Below are 25,747 nucleotides of genomic sequence, written 5' to 3'. Positions count from 1 at the left end.
TAGTGAATATCGTTAATTGTCATTAAAACATTTAAATTATTATAGAAACCAACTGATAATCAGTTCGTAGTTGCTGTAATTTAATGAAAATCATCCTGCTCAAGACCCCTCAAGCATCAGTTAATTAAAATCTAGTCTCATACGCATAATTTAGGATTGCAGCACATTCATTGATAACTGTATCATTGTTTGTTTATTCAGGCAATCTAATACAAAACCATTGAAGTAGTTTTTCTACAGCTACCTGCTGCCTATATGGTAATTCTTTTTATTAGTGTAGAGGACACACAGACACTCTTCGTGTGATTCCATTTGCTTTCTCTGTGCATTGGGATGTGTTGCCTCAGAATGCTAATGAGCTCAAGTAGGACATGAGGACATTACTCAGCAACCAGCACTGATGTGTTTGCATGCTTGTTAAAGCACCAGCAGGGATTGGAAACTGACTTGGTTAAAGGAACACTCCACTTTTTTTGGAAATCGGCTCATTCTCCAACTCCCTGTAGAGTTAATAAGTTGAGTTTTACCATTTTTAATCTATTCACCTGATCTCCAGGTCTGGTGATAGCATTTTTAGCATAGCTTGGCATATATCATTGATTCCAATTAGACCAGTAGCATTGCGTTCAAAAATGACCGAAGACTTTCAATATCTTTCCTATTTAAAACTTGACTCTTAGTTATGTTGTGTACTAAGTGACAGGCGCTGCCTTGCGGAAAATAGTCCCCAGTTTGCAAGACAAGCTTCCAAGCAAGAGGGTCTGGCTGTTTTCAGGCGCTGCGTGATATCACTTTGCCTGCTGCGGCCATGGTACGGCAGCAAGCTTTCTTGATTATTACCCCAGAATGGGAGTATAGTTCCTAGTCATATCAGCCTAGAAAATTGCAACTTTTAATTTTCATCTCAGTACGCAATATAACTACAGAAGAGTCAAGTTTTAAATAGGAAAAATAGCGAAACTCTTTGGTCATTTGGTAAAGGCGATGCTACTGGTCTAATTGGATTCAATTATCTATGCTAAGCTATTCTAAAAGTGCTATCGGCAGACCCAGAGATCAGCTGAATGGATCCAAAAACTCTAAAACTCAATGTATTAATGAGGGAGTTGAAGAATGAGCCTATTATCAAAAATAGGCTGTTGCTGTGTTTGGTTGCATCCTTTTAAGTAGGGATGCACAAAAATTTCAGCCTGTGAAAATCTTGCCACTGAAAAAGGCATTTTCGGTTTTCATCCGAAAGAAAAAAACAGCCAAAAATATGAGCCAAATATAGGCTTTATAATTTCAAATATGTCGTGCCCCACCTTTGTTATTGCGTGGTTTGACGCTCCACAGTATTCTGTTTAATGAATGTGTTTCTGCTCATATAGTAGCCTGCTACTCATGCTCAGTCCGCTCAAATAACAAAGCTCAAAAAGCAGAGTCCATTCAAATAATGCGCTGACAGGAAATTTCTATGTAGTATACTTGTTCCTGTTTACAGTAGCGCTATTGTGCTGTAACATACCGTAATACAACTAACGCTACCCTCTCATGACGCCATGCTTTTCTCACCTACTCTGATAATAATAGCTTTGTAGGATTATACATTATTTGGACAGTTAGTTAAAAATTTTTTTATCCAATTCTGTTGCATGGAATGCTATTAATAACAATTATAATAAGGTTCCTTTAGTTAATGTGTTAACTAACAGGAACGAACAACGAACAGTATATTTAGTATCATTTTCAGCCAAGAATTTTCATTTTGGTGCATCCTTACTTTTGAGCCGATTTTAAATCACTGGAAGAATAGCCAAATACTCATGAATTAGTGTGGCGTTGCTCTGAATATCACTTTTTGGCCTTAGGGTCAAGGTCAAATTATTCAAAGCACCTAGCTAGGAGTGTTTCAGCAGTGTGGGGACTTTCTTCAGCTGAAGTGACAGTAGAAGACCTTGAAGCAGCTGGCGTCCAGCTCAGTACCGCCCCTCACTGATTACAGCACACCTTTGACAGCCAGAACATTTGTCAGAGCCGCCCACTGCACTGCCCTCTCTGCACTTCCTGCTGCAGCCTACATGCATGCTCTTCACTGTGGACAGACATGCGCAGTATTTCTCGAAATTATATTTCGTCCTCTTAGGTTCAGTGCAGTCGTGTGTGGTTACTGGTTTGAGTGATAGATTGTATCAGTTTACTCGGCTTTGCGTTATCTTCAGATGATGATTTGAGCAACTGACAAATACAGTTCAGTGGAAAGTGTAAAAAAAACATACAGTACTGTTCAACGTATGTTATTGTTTTTAAATAAAGTGATCACACTTTATTTAAAGTGCAATTCTCGCCATTAATAAATCATTTATTGCAACTTTTGCTTCAATGGGGTGGGATTAGGGATGTTGTCATTCAAAATATGTGCTTTATAAGCATTAATAAACAGCTAGCATGTTAATAATAGGTATGCTAATAAGTCATCTTAACCATCCTAGGTGTATTTACTCAAACTCCTAGTAACTAGTTGCTTATTAGCGTACCTATTATTAACATATAATTATATATAACATATAGCTGTTTATTAGTACTTATAAAGCACATATTCTGAACAACGATATTGCACATTCGTATCCTACACAATACTGAAACCAATTTATTGAAGCAAAAGTGGTAGTTAATGATTTGTTAATGGCGAGAATCTAAACTTTTCATTAAAGCATTCAATGCAAGTTTTGAAGGTCCTTGGCAGTCTGAAAATCTGTGGTAGACTTTCATGTTTTTTATCAGCAGAGGAGTTTGAGTCAGGTTATTTTTATTTGTATAGTGCTTTTTGCATTTCGTCTGTGAGTGCGATCCATGTTGTGTGACAGAAGCTGAGGCAAAGAAGGTTTTTGATTAAAGATTAGGAAAAAAGATTTTGAATAACATGCACTGATAAACTGTGCGCACTAAATCCAGATACATTTTATTAAAAAAAGGAAATAGGGTAAATTTGTATTATGTCGTCCTTTAATCACATTCACGTGGCAAATAAGTAAGAGGGAAAACTCTTCAACTCTGTCAGTCCCATTCCTCTCTTTAAGCAGGCCTCAGACTGATTAATAATGCAATTGTTTTTTAGATGTGTGTGGTGTGTGTGTGTGTGTGTACATGAGAGCGGTGGAGCTTGGGCTCCAGTGATGGCATTTTGCCTATTTTGTTCTGCTGAATTTATGCACAGTTTCCTCTAAGAGGGAGAGTGAGCTCCTCTCCACACACCCTCTTTCGACTTTCAACTCTTTTCATTCCCTCTGTCCATTCCTCCCCTATTCTGCAGCAGCTCTGGTTATCTTGTATTGTTTTTTATCTTCATCTCTGCAAACCTATTCTGCTGGAATGCTGGTGTAAAATTGTTGCCTGAATTCAGCACATCTACAGATCTTTGTTGGAGAAGGTCGCCTTTTCTCAGACAATGGGTAAACCGAGGCCACAAACAAAAGGAAGCTGAAAAGCATGCCCAGTATCCTTAATGTTGGAGTATGATTTTGCAGATGCATCACAAGTTACAAGAGCAAAATACTTTCTAGATGAGTTTGAGAGCACAGTGTCAGAATCGTAAACGAAATAAAATTTTGAAAACGCAACTGAGCACTATTTAGATTTACCTGAGCTCTGAATATGATGAGGGTTTAGAAAAGATCTAGATTAGCAACAGCCTGGGATAAAGAAAGATTATAATCATTTTATTTAAATAACTTGAATATGGTAATGGTGTGATATCTATGTATGCATGAATTAGCGTGACAAACCGACTCTATTTGGAAACTATTCAGTATGTTTATTTATTCTGTCTTCGAGAAGTTGCAGTCATTAGCATTTGCAAAATCAGGCCATGCCCAAGATGCGAAAATCCCAGTGTCTTAATCTGCTAGCATGAAAATTCACTCATCTTTTCAAATGCATGTTATTGATCTAATTGTGAATGATTCATCCATGCGCTTCCCATTTTTAACAATTATTTTGACCCTGTAATTTTTCATCAAAATACCACACCTTAATCTTCTAGTAAAACAAGACTTCTCTATGGTAAAATATGACAGATTTTCATTTTGTCTGCTTAAACCCTGTACCTTTCTTACAATCAGCTGCATTCACATCTACCTCCATCCAATCAACATTACTCTTTCGATCATTTCTTTCACTCACAATACGGAAGAAAAGATCTGGTGCTAGTTCTATTTCATCTCGACTTCAAGCAGCTGTATTTTATATGTTGATCAGTTACATAAAAAGTAGCTGCCCGAGATCGTTACCAAAATAGCCATTAGGTGAACTGGCTTTAAAACAGGGACTAAAACACACTCCAAAGTTTTGTGGCTCAGTTCAATTACAAATTCATTAAAGCAGAGTTGGAACTAAATTATGCCAGAAGCAGATTTTTAAGCATTGAAGTACAACACCAAAAACATCAAAATAACTTTTAAAGTGTCATGATATGAGCAAGACGTTTCAATCAAATAGTCTGCAGAAATCTGTCTGATAAAGCAGACAGAAAGAAAACAAAAAGATAAAAAAAATAACGAACTAGGGAAACACATCACAGACGCTTCCTTTGCAGACGCTATATTGAGATCGAAAGGTATCAAAGCATGTCTGAATCCAACGTATTCGCTGTTGCCTGGTCATTTTTTAAAGCCAGCGTGGATACATATCCCACCATCCTGTGTGCGTGGGAAGACGTGTGTAAGCGTAACTCTGTGCCCTTGAGCAAAGATTGCAGCAAGCATACTGCATCCTTCCACATGTGCTGTTAAGATGAATAGAAATGCTAACGGACAACTCTCTCCAGTCATTACACCTCTCTTTGGCTTAAGACCAGTTCCTTTAGAACGTGCCTTAATACAAATGTGCTATCTGTTAAATCAATAATCGGTTGTGCAGCATGGCAGCTGCTTTCAAACTCAGTCTGTAGGCTTTTAAAACCTGTCTCCACATCAGCGCAGCTGTTAGTAATTGGCAGTAATAAAGGCACTCTAATTGGTCTATAAGGCAGAGTGTGCAAAGGGCAACTGCGGAGTGATCAGGTCCTTCATTACCCAGGACACACAAATAAAATAAAGCTTAGCATTTGCTGAATGTAAAACTTATAATCTGAGTGCATTTCTAGTTAGTGCAAAATGTTTCCTACCGTTTCTTTCCTTCCTACCTGTATCAGGCTGCAACCATGGTAAAATGAATATAGGAATTTTAGGCTCTCGACGTGTTCACTTATCATCCACGAAGCGCATGCTATTTAAAGTTAACTTTAATGTACATGCATTTTTTTGTGCTTTGCAGTGAATTGCCATTTAAATGCATTTATTTCACATGAAGGTCTTATGAAGGTTTTATCTGTTGCTCTAAAACCCCTGCAGTCTGTTTATAAGCCGTTCTGTGGAAGTGCAGCTCCAATAGAGGCATGTCATGTCCTCACGCTGGTTCGTGTTTTAATATGTGTGACGCATGCTGAAATAATTAAAGTGACAGAAACAACATGTCTTCATGAATAATTCATGTGACACATGTTTTCATGACACTGTTTTTCCCAAAAGTACGTCTAAAATAGCAGTGCTGTACGTGCAATGGTTTTGACTCCTGTCATATTCAAATTCACAGCGTTTAGTGATGGAAGTGTATAATAAAGTGCTGAAATATAATACTGTTTTGTTGTTGTTGTTGTTGTTCAGATGAAGTCAACAGAGGTGGATCAAGGCCTTTTCACAGACAGTTACTGCAAAGTGTGCAGCGCTCAGCTCATCTCAGAGTCACAGAGAGTGGCACATTATGAGGTGAGACCTGCTTTCTGTCTACATCCTGTCTGCTTGTACGCACAAATCACTCCCTGGCCTTTTGTTTGGTCGATGTTTGTCATTTGGGATGTTACTATCCATACAGGCAACCCCCTGGAGCAATCAGAGGTTAAGTGTCTTAGTGTCAACTAGTCAATGTAGCAATAAATATAGCTACTAGCCTGCTTTCTGGACATCTTCTACAATTACTCATAAGAGGTTTTGTGTGCATGTCCTCTGATCTGTGTTATAAGGAATACTGTAGGAGCATAGCTGTATTACAGAGTGTTTCCCTGTGGTCGCTGAATGGTGAGTTATATAGCCACTCGTCAACACAGCTGTAACCTGAACGGGCCCAGATGGGAACATAATGTATTTGCCCAGGCAGGCATAGAGTACAAGAAGGTATTGTGCTGGTCAGTGTAAAATATTAATTCTGGATTTGTTACTGACTGGACTGTCCCATAGGGACTGAGTGATGCAGGCATATTGAGCTTGTTTGTCCCCTGCCAATGCTCAATCTGCAACCATTCCATGCATTTCAATAGAAGACAGTAATGGACCAGAAAAATTGGCTTCCTGTGGATCACTAAAAGCTGCAGGTCTCGAGCATATGATTGGTTTACTTTCTCTGTCCATTAGAAATGATTTAGTTTAGAAATGTCAAACTGATTGCACTGAATCTAAACCTCTGACTATCAAGCTAAGCTCTGGCACAAGAACTTAATGCTAAAGTTAATAATGCAACTGAAATAGGGGTGCAACAATTACTCAACATTATCAACATTTCATCAAATACTTGATCTCATATGACACTACAACTTGCAATAGATTACAACTTGATTTTCTGTTATCCAGTGTGGAGCTAGCTAGTGATAAAAATGTTATTAGTGGTAAAAAATATTGTTTTGTTAAAGTGATAGTTTGGTAAAACTTTATTTTACGGTTACACCTATTAGTTATTATAATATTAATATTAGCCATTTATTAGATCTAATTGAGCACATATTAATGTCTTATTTTGCGCGACCTGATTCAACATCCGTAATCTTACCCAGTAGCTAAAGTACCTAAATAACTGTTAATAAGCAGCAAATGAAGATTTTTTTTTTGAGAAAAAAGTCATAGTTAACAAGTGTTACCTATTGTAGTGTTACCAAAATTTATTTGTAATTCATTATTTATCCAAAAATAAGATTTCTTATTACTTACCTTTTTATGACTTATAAAAGCATTCAATTACTTTTCATATCGTTAATTAAATGGTGAATGAGAGAGTTTCTCTGTTGATGACCTATTTTGTGTTCCAAATATATATATTTGCATAAATTAATTATATAATAATTGTAATTGCATAATATGACTTTAAAAAGCTGATGCGGTTATTTTTATATCTTAGTCATATATATCACAGTCATACTTTATATTAGTTGGCCTTAACTACTATGTACTTACATATAAGTACAATGTACTTATTGTGTTCAAACCCTTTTGCTGCTATTGAGGTGGGATACGGGTATGGTTAGGGACAGCTTTGGTGGTCTGGGTAGGTTTAAGGGTGGGTTAAGATGCAAAGGATGGGTCAACAGTGCAAATAAAAATGTAATTATAGAAATTAATTACAGATGTAATTACTTATAGGTATTTTAAATATAAAAGTACAATGTAAAAACATGTATGTACACAAATGCATTGTAGCTAACGATTAATTTAAATGTAAGTAGGCCTACATAATAGTTAAGGCCTCCTAATATAAAGTGGGACCGAATATGCATAACTAATTTTAACCGATTGCAAAAGCTGAATATTTATTCAGTGTCAGCAAAATAAATAACGATTGGTTGATTAATCGATGTAATAATTGTTAGATTAATTGATTATCAAAACAACCGTTTGATGTAGCCGTAAACTGAAAGTAGTTTCAGTTGAAATTTGGCTGAAGTATTTTTGGAGGGTCAATCATTAACAGAATCCAAACGGTTGCCGCTTTGTCAATTATGTCTTTTGGCTGTCAGCTGCACCAAACATAAAAATATGACAGCAGCGTGCACTTCATTGTGACCTAAAGTGTAAGGGCAATGCGTGTGTTTTTTTTGGCTGAAACTTTGAGAAGTGGCTCATTGCTGAAAAAAAAACCTTACGACTGGTTAATAATCACCTGTGAACAACACCCTGAACAGTTAAATGACCCAAAATGTTATTTTTGTTTTCGGTTTTTGGCTAAATAAATGATTTAATTTTGGTTTCAGTGCATGACTAATTTAGTCTTTTTAGTGGAAAAAGACTATCCGGTGCGTCTGAGGCTGCTGGGTAAATTACTAAAAGCTGCTAAAAAGCTAAAATCTTTTTGCTGATTTTTGCTTAAATTTTGCAAACCTCCACAGGCAATAAATGAAAATGCTGTCATGCTCCTAATGTGGAAAGACATGCAGTGGGCACAGTAATTTTTATGTGGAGACCCAGATTTGTGGAGAAGAGTTTTTGTCTCTCTTGCTTTGTCTCACCTCAGACAAACTCCAAAGTGTATCAGATGTGAGCTCAAATACTCACGGACCGTTAAAAGACTTTAAAAAGAGCCATGGGATATATAAAAGAATCAACTATGATGCTTAGTTTTTTTGCAGCAGCAATTGAGGAAGTATGTTTAAAAAAAACAGGCTGCATCATGAATTAAGGAGTAAAAGCATATTTGCAAAATTTTACATAAACCAAGAACATAAACCCTCTAATCATAATCAATAAACCAAAACTTTTACAAATCATCCTTTCTGTTATTCAAAAGAAACTCGCAATGTGATTTATTGAACCAATGAGGAGCTTTGTCAAAATTTTGCCAATCAGTCTCATTTAAAAACAAAATAATTTGTGTTTGCATTGAAAATGCCCTGAAGCTCATTTTATTAGGAAGGGATCTGAACTGTAGAAGCTGTAACATCTACAGAGGCTTTAGCGCTCAGGTCATGGTTTTAGAAATTATGCTGAGGGCACAATTTTTCCTCCGCAATGAGCTTTTAATCCTCACTCCTGAAACATCAAAGACTGAAAGAAAGAGAGTCAAAGACAGAGAGAGAGAGAGAGAGAGAGAGAGAGAGAGTGAGACAGATTGGAGGAGAGAGAAAATCCAGACATTTGAACTGAACAGTTTAACAGCAGCTATATTAAAAGGGACATTAATAATGCAGAAAGACAATCATGAACAGGAATAGCACTTCCAGCGTTGGGTTTCATTTTATAGTCCTCAGAGCACTCTATTTATGTGTTCAAGGTTATTCCATACCTTTTCATAGGACTGTGAAAGTATCACAAGTTCAGGTGTGATTAATGTTATCGTAGAACTTTAAGCAAACATCTTCTTATTGTTAAATCCAAAAATATTGCTGTGCTCTTATGCTTGCTAGCACTATGCTTTAAGGTGACTTTTCTTCTCTACATTTACTGATGGCACATCAGGTATGCATTACCAAAAGCAAACAGAAGTTATCTGGTGTCTTATAAGCAGTAAGCGAGGTCTGTGGCCTGTGTTTCCTATTGAGTGTAATCTCTCTGGTGCGCTATGATATTTAGTTTCTTTTTGTTGTCCCGCTCTCTTTCTGTCTGTTTGTGTGCCCTTGGCTTATGTGTTTCGTCCATGCAATTCCAATCAGGGTTCTCTAATCTTACATATGTATGAGCAGCATTGCGGAGAGCGGGAAGACTGTAGGCTTTTATTTACGCTTGGTCATGGTGATATTATCAGCGTTCAAGGACAAACCGCCCTCTCATTGTCCTGGATCCTCCCCTACAAGATTGAAATGGTCCATGCGAGTTTGTTTCTAGTGAGATTCCCACTATTCATACTAAAGACTAAAGGACAGTAATCACAGGTGAACTTTTCTTGTTTCATGTGACTATAATGCACATAATTCTACTAATCAGTCATAATAATGTATTGCTTGGAAGTTAATTGATTCTTTCCTCCAAACTGCCACAAAACTATCGACTATGCGAATTGTCATGAAATATCAATATTTAAAATTTAGTTTTAATACATTTTACAATGTTTAATACATTTAGAATTAATGTTAATTGTCCTGTAAAATTAGGACAGAAAATGGGGGAGAAAAAAAGTAAGAGTGAATTGTAATTTTTTTTGTATGTTTCAATTTTTTTTTCAATTTTCTTGAACGAGTGTACATTTAAAAATGTAAATATTACATTTAAAAAAAAAAAAAAAAAAAGATTTTAATGAAATAAACACTTTTATTCAGTAAAATGCATTATAGTGATTAAAAGTGGCAAATATATCATGTTCAAGAGGTTTATTAATATTTATTAATGTTATACATATGTGTGTGTGCGTGTGTGTGTGTATATATAGAGAGGGAGAGAGAGAGCACAAAATCAGCATATTACAATGATCATAAACTGGAGTAATGACAAATTTAGCTTTGCCGTCAAAGAATAAATTACATTTAAAAATATAATATATAATTTAAAATATTAAATATTTATTATAATATTTAAAATGTTACTGTTTTCTGTATTGTCAATCAAATGCAGTTTTGCATAAAGAGACATCTTTCAAAAACATAAAAACCCTATACCTTTGAGCAGCACTGTACATATTAATTATGTATGTATAAATAAGCCTGCTTCTGCAGTAGAGCATAAAAATATTGTAATAGTGACCCAAATTGTGACACGATTTCTTGCCATTTGACTTTCTTATTCTGAACTTCACGTTTCATTGTTTCATGTTTCATCCTGGTGGAAATCAGCTTCCACGGAAGTAGATTAAGTGTGATTAAAAAACAAAGAAATAAATCAGTCAGGCAAAATGTCCTAGGTTAAATGCTGTAGGATGGGAATCCTGTATTGTGAGCTAAACTTGTCGCTGAGCTGTAAAAGGTCTGACTTTGATTCAGCACAGCTCTATTAAACACATCTACTCTGTTATTATCTAAGTGAGGATCAGTAATGTCTTTAAATATGGCTCTAAATTTGGCTTCCTCAATTAGCTCCTGTACAGTTGGCTAAATCGGGATGTTCTTGTTGGCCTAACAGCTGTTAGAGTCGTATAAAGAGAAAAAAATCATTTCTCTGTAAGACGTTTCTTAAGATAGTTCTAATTAAAACAAGTTAGAATAAAATTGGGATGCATAAGGCCAGCCAATCAATGGGATTCTCGTCCCAGCGTCTCTTTTAAATGCAACCTAAAATTAGTTTTTCATATGAAAAAGGCACCAGTAATTGTATTTCATAGTAGCTCATATTGTACAGTTACAAAATAATGAATCCGCAGTCAGCTGATTTGATTTTTTCATTGTTAACAACAGAGGCTTTTAAATGAAGAATATTTGCCAAGCCAACAGTCTAGATCATTTTATTGTAGTTTTTTATGCGTTTTTTAAAAGCTATGCGGTACTGTGTTGGGATGACTGCATTAGGCACTCAGTTGTAGAAGACTCTTCTGAAAACACAACCTCTAAAACGCTTAAATGTTTTTTCTGATTAATCATTGTTAGAGGTCATTACTGACAGTCACAGCGAGGTGTAACCAGCCATAACACTATTTGGAGTACGTGAAAATGGCCATATATTTTCTTATGAATGTAAAGATTTTTTGTTCTTATTTTTAATTGGCATGAAATTCCTAAACAGTTAACGCAATAATGTATTGAAGGCACAAAGCACAATAGATCCATTGAAGAAAACATTTGATGGATTTAAATCTTGCTGCAGTGGAATTTTATGCTTTGAGGATCTTACAGATTATCTGGTAAAATTCTTCATTGTCTCTGCTGATACTTTCTTTAGCTCTTAGAAGTGGGGAGGAGCGGCAAACAAATTGGAAGACGATGGTGTTAATGGACAGAACAAAGGCTTGTGAAGCTCTGATGAAATATGGATGAGGGCCTGTCAGAAAAAAAAAAAAACATGAAAACATATCATGTGAAGAGTCCTTGGGTCTAACAGAAAGTCTTCCATACTCAAGACAAAGACTGATTACTAATAAACTCTCTTTTCTGCACTTTGATCCACATTTAGATTCATCATGCACAATATTTTCAGAATGTCAAGTTACGTCTTTCTCTTTGATGCTACTACCAGTAAAGAAGTCTTTGGTTTGTCTTGTATTCACACTAATGGCATTTTGTCTGTTCGTATTTTGAGGCTGTATTTTATCCTGTTAATAATAACAAAATTCATGTCTTTTTTTAATGCTTTGCTTAAAGGTGCTCATGTTAAAGTATATTTGGTGGTTTGTTCGAAATGTTTTTACAAAAAAATTGACAAAAAGAAGCTGTAATAGCCTGTCCTAGTTTGTTTTTTTTTCTTTTGCTGTGATTTTGTCTACAAATCCTCCGTCAGCATAGTGAATAGGGTTGTGCAAGGAGGTTTTGGCATGATTTTGAAATCCCACTCATTTTCCTGGCATTCTCTGATAGTATTCCTGCTTCCAAAACTGGGTCTGAACGTGTTCTAGTGACTAAGCAACCAGAGGCCAAATAGTGAGGATGCATATAGTGCCTTGAAATAAAATATTATGCAGTGGATCTGTGGCGTGTTGATAACCTAGTTTTTTTGATGCACAAGACTAATTAAAATTTATAGCTACAAAATGTATTTTTGAGTACCATCTGTTGGCTTTTTGCACCTTAATAATTTTTTTGAATATCTTGAGATACTATTGCAAGTGGAACTGGAAAATTATGTCATTAATTACTCCCCCTCATCTTCGGAACACAAATTAAAATGAAATTACATGAAATCAGAGAGACTTCTGACCTCCAAAGACAGCAATGTAACTGAAATGTTCCCAGACCAAGAAATGTAGTATGGACATGGTTAAAATAGTCCATGTGACATTAGTGGTTCGACAATAATTTTACGAATCTACGAATCTAATACTTTTTGTAAGCAAAGAAAATTAAATAACAACTTAAGACAACAATTTTCAAGGTCAGAAAGCTTTCAGATATCTTTAAAAATATCTTAATTATTTTTTTTTAAAAGAACAAAGGTCTTATGTGTTTGGAACGACATGAGCGTGAGTAATTAATGACAGAATTTTCATTTTTGGGTGAACTATCCCTTTAAGCTGTATTTAATAGAAATGTGCATAATCATTAGGGATGCACCAAATGTTCTGCAATTGTTTTGCTGAAAATAGCAAAATAAATGAAATAAATTATGCCGAACAATGACGTGATGTCATCAAATATAGGCACGCGCTAATGCAGCAAACATGTCAGCTGTTTAAAAGCAATTAAGTGTGAGAGAAAGACATTCATTACAAGCACCGACAACGAGAGACATGTCTCCGATGAGAAGAGGAAGGGTGGCTGTTGTTGGCTGATGACTGAATTCACGAAAATGACCTGATTGAAAAGGAATGATTAGTAAATTAAATGCAGACAGTTATGTTTTCAAATACACGCAGGAGTTGCATGTAGAGTTCAAACAGCGCTGCACAAACTCACATGCTGGGTAATGTTTTCATGCATTTTTTAAAATTAAAATAAGAGAAGACAATAATAATAACGATGATAATATTAATAATTACAACAGCTCTAGTAATACATTCATTATAAGACTAACACATAGTGTTCAGATTGGCATCTGTAATATTTTTAAATGTTTTCAAAGAATTCTCTTCAGCTGAGCAAGGCTGCATTTATGTGTACAGTAAAAAACACATGACTGATTCAAGAAGGGGGTATAAATATTTAGTGTTTTGGTAAATATTTGAAAAATGTTTTGTAATTGATTTATTCATTTGTATTTTTATATATATATATATATATATATATATATATATATATATATATATATATATATATATATATATATATATATATATAAACTAGACAAAGGAATAAAAAGCACATGGCTATTTATTCAGTGGTGAAAAAAATGGCAAAGGATATGGAGAAAATGCTAAAACCAGTGTTCTGTATTGGGCCTTCGGTGCAGTGTTTCATTTTGTTTGGCTTCAGCTTAGGATTTTCATTTTTCGGGGGAATCTCTAACAATCATTATCCCACTGGTTAGTTCTAGCATTGAAAACTAGCTAGCCATGCGGTAAACCAGTATAGACAAACACCAGAACAACATAAGAGTAGCTCACAGCATGAGAAGGATTAAATATGTTGAATAAATCAGGCCTTTACTTATAAGCAATTTTCCCATCGAATTATGTTGTCAGACTGAAAAGCTAAATTTTTGGTTGCTGTCTGGGTTCCTCTAAAATGTGTCTCAGTCTTTGTGCCACTAAACAGTCTTTGACTGGTTTTAATTTGTGCTTCCTTATGGCACACCTGCTGTTGTTATCTCTAAAGGTCTGCTTTTTTTCCCTGATGAATCTAATAAAAACCCCTACTTACACTAGATGTTTAAAAAATAAATTAGCAACAAGGGCATCATAAACTACAGCATCGTCTATACAAGATAAAATGTCGTAGTTCAAATTGACGGTATTGACAGGGTTATCAGCTCTTTAAGTCATATAAAGTAAACCCTGAAGAAGACGTGTCTCAGTAAACAGTCCTTTACCAGTGGAATGTGGGTCCTTTTACAGTAATGAGTTTTGAAAGCTTTCTCTATTTGCCAGTTATTTTTCCCCTGTGCTTACCCATGAGTAGAGCTCAGTGTTTTCCTCTGGCCAAATGACAGTGGGGTTTGGAACATCATGGGCTTTTTGTGCTTAGAGCTAAATTATGACGCTCTAAATCTATCTCTGTGACAGTTCACCCCCAATCTGAGTTTACCTAACCCTTTGAGACTAGTTTTGTCTACCTCCATGTAATTACCATACCTCCCAAGACTCCCTGAAGTCAAGAGTACTTAACGGTAAACTTCGGGTCAGATTAGTACACAAGTGTGATTTATTCAAATATAAGCCCACTGAGGATTGTTGCTGGGAAGCATCTTTATTTATAATTGAACAAATTAATTGTGAGCACATGTGATGATTTCTTTGGGGTTAATAGAGTTAATCTCAAACATGATACACATGCATGTATAGTATGTATTTTTTAATTTTTATATTAAAATGCTTGGCCGGACATTTTTTATTAAATTGTACAGCTCATATAAATATACAAAGTATCTTATTTCATTTTTTATTTGGAGAAAATCAATTGATAGCACCTGACTATTATTCGGCTGACTGGAAAATTAGCATATTTATTGCATGCTGGTGTTATGGGAAACTGAGAAATTATGGACAGAATTGTTGCTGAAGAGGTTGAAGAGAAATATGTTTATATTTGCACATACTTCAGGTGCTGAAGCAGCAGCCTTCTCAATAAATCTTAAGTTCCATCTGTCCCTTTCCATCTCTCTCTGTCTCATTTCATATTTACTCTCTTGAGGGGAGAAAAAGGAGGACCAGGCTAATAAGATTCTCTGAGGCAATCTTCAAACACAAGATGACAGATCATATTTTTGAACCACATTCATTTGTAGTCAGTCAGGTTTGTTTCATCCAGGTTCATGTGTCATTTTTTGAGAGTCCAAGAAAAGCAGACAGAAAATCTTTCACTTCTTCAAGAGGAAATGAGTGGCTTTCAATGCAGATTATACCAGTGCCACTCTCTGTCCTTCATTTTCACACTTTGCCTCTTTCCTTTGTGTTGAGGATGAAGTTCAATTACCCTCTTGTCAAACAACATCATTTTCAGGTAACCTGAGCAGTGAATTGATTTGGCCCACTCTCTGAAAGCTGTGCCGTCAAACCCAAGTAATTGATGGGTTTGTGATTTGTGGCTCCACACTCACTTAACGCTGACCACAGTAATTATTTATTGGCCTGTGCATCAGACTGGCACTGCCATTCACTTCTCACTCAGTTCCTGCTCCAGCTCATCTATCTTTGGTGTTTTTTAGATGATGTTTCTTCACAAGAAATAAATTTACTAGTCTGTCACAGCAGGATGAATTTGATTAGACAAACCATAAAATATAAAAACATAAGTTTAGATCAATTACATCGTATTATAATCTTATAATATTCAAAATAATCCGATTTTTTTTTCCTTCCCCATTTTTCTTTTTCAGAGCCGGAAACATGCAAACAAAGTACGTCTGTATTATATGTTGCATCCAGTAGATGGGGGATGTCCAGCTAAGAAGCTCAGAACAGATGACGTGAGTATCTCATTCGTTTCTCATTTTATTATTATTACAAATGACACATCTGTAATGTGTTCATAAATGACTTGCCCTGAACCGTTCTTCGAAAAGATCATGGTGCAAAACCCTTTTTCTTTTAATGAGTTCTAGTCGTTGCTCTTCACAGCCAACCATTTTTTTAACAATAACATGCTTCATGAACTCCAACCATTAAAAAGCACTCCATTTAATGTTTTCTTTAATGCAAACATTTAATATAATAGATTGAACTTGTGTATGCAGATTTCTTAAAAAAAAAAAGTAAATATATTTGAATCACAAAGAGGCAAACCTGCATCAGTGGACAGTCTGGCTATTATTAATGTATCACATTTCTGCCATATTAACGGTTGCTGTAGAATTTCAGTGTGCACTTAAGTTTCTGTATGACAAGATTTAGGTGGTATTTACTTTTTTTTATTTTAAGGGGATGTTCATGTAGGATGCATTCTTGCATTTAGGTAGTTAGAGTACAATAAAATTAAATGTGTTTTTCATTGTGGAAAGTGCTATAAAATAGTCCAAAACCTGTCTAGTACATATGTACAGGTGATTATTATTAAAATATTGCCTGTTTATTAGTACTTAGAAAACACGCATTAATCATGACCATAGTCATAGCCATAGTCATTCTACCTCCTTAATCCTACACAATACCTAAACCTAACAACTACCTACCTAACAACTAACTATTAATAAGGAATAAATTAGTATTTTATTGGGGTTTAATGGTTTGCTAATAGTGTGACCAAGTGACTGATGCTCTATTTATGAATAATTGTAATGATGATTCAAGGGTTGTAGCACATCTGTCCAGCATTTCATCATAAGAAGACAACAGCTTGGCGTGTGTGAAATGTTTTGATCCAACTGGTTTTGTACTGCAGTGTAACTTTGAGTTAATATTTGATCTTAGGTATATTTATGGCCAATTAAATTCAAGAAACAAACAAGAAAGTTCAACTCAATTCTAAGCTTCAGCCATCTTCTGAGAAGTGTCTCACTGAGATGATAGTCTATCTGCTCTGCTTCTCTCTGTGTGATAAAGCAGACTTCTGCTTTATTGCTATATTTGATGGGCTATTCACGCAACGATAGGGGTTCGCAAACACAAGGATGTGGTAATGTTGCTGGGATCAGCCTTTTCACGCACTCGGCTGGGCGAAGAAAGTCTATGATGCCTGTGGTTTTTGCAGATGTTACATGTTTCTTTAGACAGCTTCCAAACAGACCAACAAAGCTCTCACCGCAGGAGACCAAATGCACAACTAAATGTTACGCGAGAGTCTGAGGAAAAGCGTAGCCATCGGAGGTGAGAATTACGGTTAGAATTGAATGATATCGAATGCTGTGTATGTTTTATTGATATTCTGTATGGTCACAGTAATTGTATACATCATTAAACAAGCTATTGAGGTGAGGACACTGACAGAGAATTGCAGTAATGATGGTGATTAGTATACGATTATTGTATAGGCAACAACCTCCTTCAATGGACAGTTTTCAAAAGAGCATGTGCTGCTTTTGAGTTCTTTTGACTGAACTTTAACACTTGCATCAGATCGATAGTAGCAATGAACAGACATTCAAATGGTCATTGATCGCTGTGTGTCCATGTGTCGTCTGTCAATAGGCTCTGCAGACAAACTAGACTTTGCGCAAGTTGGACAGCAAATTTTAATGAGCCATTAAATGGTGAAGCTGATGTTAATGAGGTAAAAATATTAACAAGTCTTGTCAATGAGTACAGACCATAGGCCACAACTAGCATTTTTTTTTTAGAAAGAAAAGAGAAGTAAAAAATTCTAAATTGAAGAGACTAGTTAGAGTGCTTTATACAAAGCTATAGACTGTTAGCTTTGTAACAATGGTTAAGCTTTCATATACATGGTAACACTGTACCATATTTTATGTTAAGGATCAATTCTCACTATTAACTAGCTGCTGATTAGCATTCATACTTACTGTCTGTACTTGTATCTTATACACTTATATGCTCACCTCCAGAGTTAGACATGTTGCTTTTCACATTATGCATTTCTCATTATGAATTACGATACAGCTTTGTTAGATTCCTTTCTCACCGTAAGTGAGCCACTCCAGAGTTTTTTCGACAAGATCTCATTCTTGCACTCTCATACGATCTTGTACAATTATTTTGATGCAGATCCAAGCATGATTGTCACGCTCTTATATGCCTAAACAAGTGCTTTCACTTTCTCAAACAAGCTATCATATTGTTCCTTGAGACCTGAAATATAGCATGAGAGTCATATTAACCAATTTCACGGCACTTTTTCTTTAGCTTGAATTAATTAAATTTGAATGTTTAGGGTAGGTTTTCCCACTTAAATGCCGAGTTAATCCTCTTACACTCTCTTATCACTAATCAGTTAATGCACTTCTGAAAATCAATATAAAAATTGTGCAAGATGAGGAATTTTTGTGATTACCTTTTCTCTGTCATTAACCTATAAACGTGATAGAGAAAAACCAAGTCAGGAGGCGTTCAGTCAAAATCAGCACTTTTTACAGTGAGACCGAGGGAGTAGAGTGGAACTGAAAGCAATTATTTTTCCACTACATTGCTCTTTCTGATATTTATAGATCAATGAACTCTACATGGCTACTGTTGTGTGAATGCTGCTGTAATGTTTTCGGCTCCACAGCAAGAAAAAAAAACTACTGAAAGTTTTGCACCAGCAATTTTGCTTCAGTGTAAAAAGCTTAGGCATACTGATTTTTTTTTCTTGATTTCTTCAATAACAATGTTGTGTGAACTTTTTTCCAAATCATTTTTTTACATTCAAAACTACACCTTCTACTATTTAAATGTTAAGGGGAGGGCTTCATAATTTCAATTTCAGTCCAACTGTACAGTACCTGTCAGTCAAAGCTACACACAAAGTGCTGCCTACATTTTCTTTAGATTCTATCCCAGAGTTTTCCCAGAGGTTGTATGAGGATAAAGTGGCCCTTGACCAGCACAGGACTAAAATTCACCTGCATTAAGAGTCAGTAAGCAGCCAAGTTCTAACAAGCTGTCCTCTGCTCTCTCAACGCCTAATAAAGCGGCCACAGATCGTACAGGAGATCACTGGTCACATCCATCTGCTTAACACAAATCAGCTGTCTGCAGCAGCTACTAATAGCTACACGGTCCCCTAAGGACACTTTAAAAATCTCTCCCCAAGTCCCTAGCACACTGTAACTCAATGCAGGGGCTGTGGCGGAGGATGCAATTAGCGGCCTGGGACAACTTCTGCACTGATCGAATAGCCCATCGGATACTTACTCCTATTTAATTAGCGGTGATTAAATCAACCCCTGCTGGGGCTCATGTTTCCAGGGTAGAGCAGGGCAAACAGAGTGTGTGTGGAGGACAAGAACCAAAGCAGAGAGAAGAAAGCGAGCTGGAACTCAAGCCTGGATCTTCAGCTTTTGTTCTAGACTTTGTTTCACTGAGTTAATGACAGATCAGTGACTGTGTGTGGAATGTCCAGACAACCTGAGAGTGATACGGCACTTTTCACATTTCAGTTTACGCTTCTCTCTTGGGTATCAGCTGAAGTCATTTTGTCGGGTTTCTACATGCTCTAATAACCACAATGTATATGGCAAACCTATAAATACTGAAAAATGGGATGCGTGTACAACTTTTTTTGAAGGGGGATATACAATGCTTATTTTCCAAGTTGGTATGATGGTACATACTTTGGCTAAAATTCCTCAGTGTTTGTATAAAACAACACTATTTTTACCTTGTCAAAAACAGTTCATTGAATGACAGCTTCAGAATCAAACAGGCAATAAAAAACATTTGTTTTCTTTTCAGATTTTTGAATCTGGCTGACACTATAAACCATAAACTAAATGCAACAAATAAATAAATACATTAATTAATTAATAAAAACTAAAAATGTCATCCAACATCCCCTTTAAACCTGCTGTGAGTGGTTGTGTATTAGCATTGCTGATCAGTGTTATTATTATTATTTATATATTACAAAATTTTTGTAATTTTGTTAAATAATTTTGTATGTTTTATAAGTTTTTACTTAATGGACCTATTTCGCTACATTTTATTTTAAGTAATCAAAAAAATATATTAAAGGGTTAGTTCACCCCAAAATGATAGTTCTGTCATTAATTACTCATGCTTATGCGTTCTAAACCCATGACACCTTTGTTTGCTATCTGATCACCCATACAGTCTCATGTCACACATGGACTGTTTTACTGATGTATTTACTACATTTCTAGGTCTGGGAACATTTCAGTTGTATAGCTGTCTACGGGAGGTCAGATAGCTCTCTGATTTCATCAAAAATACCGTCATTTGTATTCTGAAGATGAACAAAGGTCTTATTTGGAACACACAAGAGTAAGTAATTAATGACAGAATTATTAAGTTGGGTTGAATTAACTCTTTAATAATTTTACACTGTTGTCGATTTGACTCTTTATCTCCTATCTAGTTTTAGATAGGGTTTTTTTTTTGACTGTCGAATAATTTTCTGCAGACAACAGGCAATTTTATCTTGAAGAATTGCTGCTCTATCCGCTTAGGCCATTGTTCATTTATAGCGCAACTTAGCTAAGCTTTTGAAAACTATAGCTGAACATTATAGTCTCCGGATCTCAAAGTGTAATTTTTTTATTTTAAGGATTTTAAAAAGATAAATCAGTGCCTGTCTGGCCATCTGAGATTTCACGCTGAAGGTAAATATTAGTATCTTGATTTTTTTGTACTGCAGCAGAGAGTAAATGTACATGGTATTTAGCTTTGTCAGAAAAAGTGCGGAGATGCTAACGTGGGATATGCAGATTTGTTTTGCAACAAATAATAGTCTTAATTTAGATATTATACTTAGATATAGATATGTTTTCAAAAGCGAAAATCGACTGGAATGAAGCTGTAAGAGTTCAATATATTTACCCTTACAAGCTAAGTTCCTCAAATATGACGATGGTTTTGGAGTATCCTTTGGAACCCGACTGATACGATGTGAACTGACAGCAATGTGCTCGCTATGGTTGGCATAGCATCTTGTTCTCATGGAGACGCAGACCAGGCTGAGTCATGGGTTCTCTGACCTTTTTTTTCTTTATCATTGTGTTTCTTTCACAAAGTGGACACTCTTCCATTCTTGCTGCAAGAAATAAGTAGTAAACAGTAAGAAATATAAGTGAGTAATCCATAATTGAACTTCAGTTAAAAGCACATTGTGCTTGTAACATTTGGTTTTGAGCGTTCTGAATCCACAAAGCAATAGCCATGCTGCACAGCAACCACGTATACAGTGTAAACAGAATTAAGTCTCAAAAGGTTTTGCACTAAAGCAATCTCTGCAAAGCCCCCAGAGCGCTTTCACAAGCAACTACTGCCTGCAAGCCTCAGATTCAGCGCTGAATTGAGGTCTTTCGTTGTTCACAAAAATGTACTCTGCTTCATGATCATATATATATATATATATATATATATATATATATATATATATATATACTGTATATAAAATGTAAATTTTTGTACATAAAAATGCACTTTATCTTTCCATTTAAGACTCGTTGATCTTCTGTATACAGTCATATTTCCCTCTCTCTTCTTCGTATTTGAACAGCAATTACAAATTCAGCATCTCTTTCCCACAGGCTGGTTCTGCTGTTCCAATCAGATGGTTATCAGCCTCCTGATTATTCCATCACAGCCCTGATGAACCCTGTCAGACTCTTAACACTTCTGCCTCTGCTTAGTTGGGCAATATGCAGTCATTTGTCACATTGAATTGACTTTATACGATAAAGAATAGATATGCAAAAGGCTGGAATACTGCACAAACGAAGCACTAAAATAACAGACAAACTAATTTCAGTTTAGCGTTCAAACTCTAACTTGGTTTTTGAGCTATACGTGTATCTGACATACGTTTATGGAAATGCGGTTAAATGTGTCAGTAATATACATTGTTTATTATTTTTGCATGTTATTTGTAAGCAAAACCTGCCAGATGATGTAAAATATGTCACTTGGTGGACTTTTGACAGCTCCAGGGATTTTGTGGGAACTACAGATTGTTCTTCCACATTTTTTTATTCCTGCTCAGACCGTCAGATTAAGCCCACTGCATTATGAGTGTTGATGTTTTTTTTGCCACAGCCCTTTTTCTCTGATTTACCTCTTGCAAGTGATGAATTAGCCTATTCATTTAACCAGCATATTGTATGCAGTTTTTGCCATTATTTTATTCTCAGAGGTGTTCAGTAAATACAAAGACGTTTCAATACAAAGTCAAATTAATTTGAGTTTGGAGTATAAGATTCTACTTTAAAATAGGCATATTTGTAGTAATACCCAAAACCTTGACCCAAAATTATCGATTTTTAGTTTTAAATATTTTTCAGTAGAGATCATGTTCCATAAAGATATTTTGTACATTTCTTACCATAAATATATCAAAACATAATTTTTGATTAGTAACAAAAAATTAAGGGTGATTTTCTCAGATACATTTTTTTTGTCGCACCCTCAGATTCCAGATTTTCGAATTGTTGTATATCGGCCACATATTGTCTTATCCTAACAAACCTTATTTATTCAGCTTTCAGATGATGTATAAGTCTGAAAAAAAAAAAATATATATAAGGTATCGTGTACTCACTTCATTTTCTCTCCCTGCTTAATTTCCTACCTGTCCTAAACTGTCTCTGTCAATAAAAGCTAAAACACAGAATGGAAAAAAAGCTCTCAACTGAGTGGAGTTGGCAAAGGTATTCATGCATACATGCATTCAGAAAAGATTAGCTATTGCTGAAGCTGATGATTGCTGAATGCAAAGAGGCTTCATTGTTGTGTGTGAATAGGCTGCATTAGAAAACAAGCATTCACAAAGCATTAATCTTGAGTAGAACAACGTTAAAGACCATGTTGTCTACCTAGGTCATAGTTGCAGTTCTTTGAAATGCAGAGTTGTGCAGAATGTTTATTTTCTGTTAAAGTGATGTGTGTTATTTAAAATACTTTCTCATCTCCAACCTTAATATGCAGGGACAACAATAAGCAAGCTTTTTGCTTGTTTGCTTATTGAAGTTGCTCTGATGTTATTATGAGAGTAAAGCCCTGTGGAAAACACTTGTTTTGTGTTGACAGTAAAGTGAATTTTCCGCTTTCAGATAAAAAGATTATTTTATTGCATGAATGAAATAGACACAAATCCATTTTGCTGAAGAGCAATGCTTCTTTCTTACTGACAGGCTGTGAATTGCTGTGTAGACGTATATTCAGACGTGTAATTATCTTCAGCTTTGCGCATGGCTTTAGAATAAGTGAGCCGCACATATCTGACGAATCACATTGGAGATTAAATCTGGGGGAATACAGCTGAGTCAGGGGTTTTCTGTTGCGTTTTCCTATAGAAGAGCCCTGGATGTCATTTTTCGGTTCAAATGTTATCAATATTATTCATTCGTGCACATGTCTGTGCCTTAGACTCTGGAGTTGATGCTTAAATATGCGTTTATTTTTCGTTTATCTAAAAGACAAAATGAATTGTTAACATATCCCAGTTCACTTCCATAATCTGTTGGATTTTTCAAGTGAAAAAGGTCAACAAATAGTTCAACACTCCATTGGTAACTGATTGGCCTACACATAAAAATGCCTTTAACTCCAAAGTACTTAAAAGAAGTTAAATACAACCCAGCACTGGGTCAAATATGGACAGACCCAGCTAAATGTTTAACTCAACCTTCTGGGCAGTAACCCAACACTGGATTTGTCCATGCACAGTAATTTAACAATTAAACTGCTGTAAGTTGTCAAGCCAACGCGAATTTGCAACACGGCGACCTTCCCCTTTTGCAGATGGCAGTCATTAACACCTGTGTTCTCTATCAAATTAGCTTTTAATAGTGAGTCATTATGTTTTGCTCTTGTCAGTGATTTTATTTGGCTGTATTTTATAGTGAATGTCACTGTAGCACAAAGACCACAGCATTCTGAATGTACTATATGAGGACTTGTGTGGGAGATTCTTCTTTTCAGAGCAGGTGATGTGGTAATAGATATATTGAATGTACAGTGCACATACCGAAGGTCATCTGGAGAAGTGCTGTGTTGGTGTGTGCTGTATGTTCAGCTCCCTCCATTAACCCAGAGGGTGCTTAGCTTCCATAATACTTACAAACATAGAAAACAATGGATTTCTGCAGACCAAAAATAGCTTCAATGTAATGGACAAAACCATTGTCTGGTATGTCTGATAACATAGCACATACTTGTACATACTTAATTCTGACCTCATTGCTGTCTAATTCACTTTCGATATACACCAGTGGTGTTAGCAATGCAGTTTAGTAGTCTAGCAGACAAAGAGTGAGTTCCAAGCGCAACCTAAGCCTGTTTTCGCTCCACATTTTGCCTCTTCCTCGTGTCCAAGGCTCTGTGTGGCTACGGCACAAAATTGCTGGAAAATGTATGCAAATAAGCCCCTTGTTTAATTCATACAGCTGGAACCTGAGCTGTAGGGCAACCATTGTTTTTGATTACTATCAATATAAAGTATCTGTAATATAAACTTATTACAGTTAACAGCTACGATGCATATAAGGAGCATTTAATAAGGCCAAAGACTAGAAAACCTCGCAGTGGAATTTTAACAAAATTACAGTGCCTTAGGGAAAAGAAGCGAGAAAAAGTTGTCAGAATGAACTAAAAAAAGAAACGAAAGTAAGACATCACATAAGGCTTTGTCACCTTATTTCTGTTTTGGTGATGTTGAAGCTCTTTTAATGCAATGTACAGTAGCAGTTTGGATATCAGTGAGGGGTGTTGTAGAGGGCAGAATTTTGGTTATTATATCATAATACAGATACGCTTTATTTTTTATTTATTCTATATTATGGAATATTTAAAAATATTACATTTTAAATTAATCTTAATATGTAAAAAATAAATTTTATTTTTGAGATGGTAAAGCTGAATTGTCCAGCAGCCATTGTTGTAGTCTTTAGTGTTTGGTGTCACGATCTTTCTGAAATCATCCTAATATGCTAATTTTGGTGCTCAAACGTATTATTACTATATAAGAGTCGCATTTATTTTGGAACATTATAAATGTCTTTACTGTTACATTTGCTTAAAATAATCTGCCTTTGAATGCATTTCTTTTATAATAATACATTTAAACTTAATATTTAATTATTATTAAATTCATTTCATTATTTTACAACACAAATAATATAACTTTATTATATGTGACCTGTGCTGGCAAAACGAGTCAGAATGAACTAATCTTCGAAAATGTGTTATTTTTATTTTCACATTCTCCATTAAGAACGATATATGACTTTTTGGAACTAGACAAAAAATTAATTAGAGCACAATATGTTATTAATGTTATTAAAGAAAAGAACAAAAATGCAAATAAACAGTGAGTGATTCCATCTTTTCTGTAATGTAATGCATGGATCAAATACAATGCTACACATCAGAACCCAACCCAACCATTAGCAGGCAGAGAAAAGGAAAGGCTACTCCTTTCAGAAAATGCCCAACTGAAGGTAATTTTAGATGTTTAATTGCTCTTTGGAGCATTGGGTTCGCTAGAAGAGGGCTTAATGAACACCTTTTTGTGAAAACCTCAAATTCTGACATTTTCTGTTCTTTTACCTGTAGCTCAAAATTAGACACTGCATTTTAAATCGTTTTACCAGCAAAGGTCACATATACTGTACGCTAATTGTCAGGGGGTTTTTTGTTATAGAGAAACTGTGCATCCCTAAAAGTGAATTATATTGGATCTTCAGCCTAA

General features: G+C 35.5%; 1 protein-coding gene across 1 annotated transcript in view; it reads left to right on the top strand.

The window, feature by feature from the left end:
- The window catches only part of zmat4a (zinc finger, matrin-type 4a), a 63,726-nt gene that overhangs the window by 6,046 nt on the left and 31,933 nt on the right, over positions 1–25,747 (top strand). Inside the window, exons 2-3 of the mRNA XM_043238276.1 lie at positions 5,682–5,783; positions 15,825–15,914. Coding sequence (XP_043094211.1) covers positions 5,682–5,783; positions 15,825–15,914 — 192 coding nt within the window. The remainder of the gene's footprint in view (positions 1–5,681; positions 5,784–15,824; positions 15,915–25,747) is intronic.

The sequence above is a fragment of the Puntigrus tetrazona genome, chromosome 5, assembly GCF_018831695.1.
Source record: "Puntigrus tetrazona isolate hp1 chromosome 5, ASM1883169v1, whole genome shotgun sequence".
In the NCBI taxonomy this organism is placed as follows: domain Eukaryota; kingdom Metazoa; phylum Chordata; class Actinopteri; order Cypriniformes; family Cyprinidae; genus Puntigrus; species Puntigrus tetrazona.
This window is presented reverse-complemented; position numbering and strand designations above follow the sequence as displayed.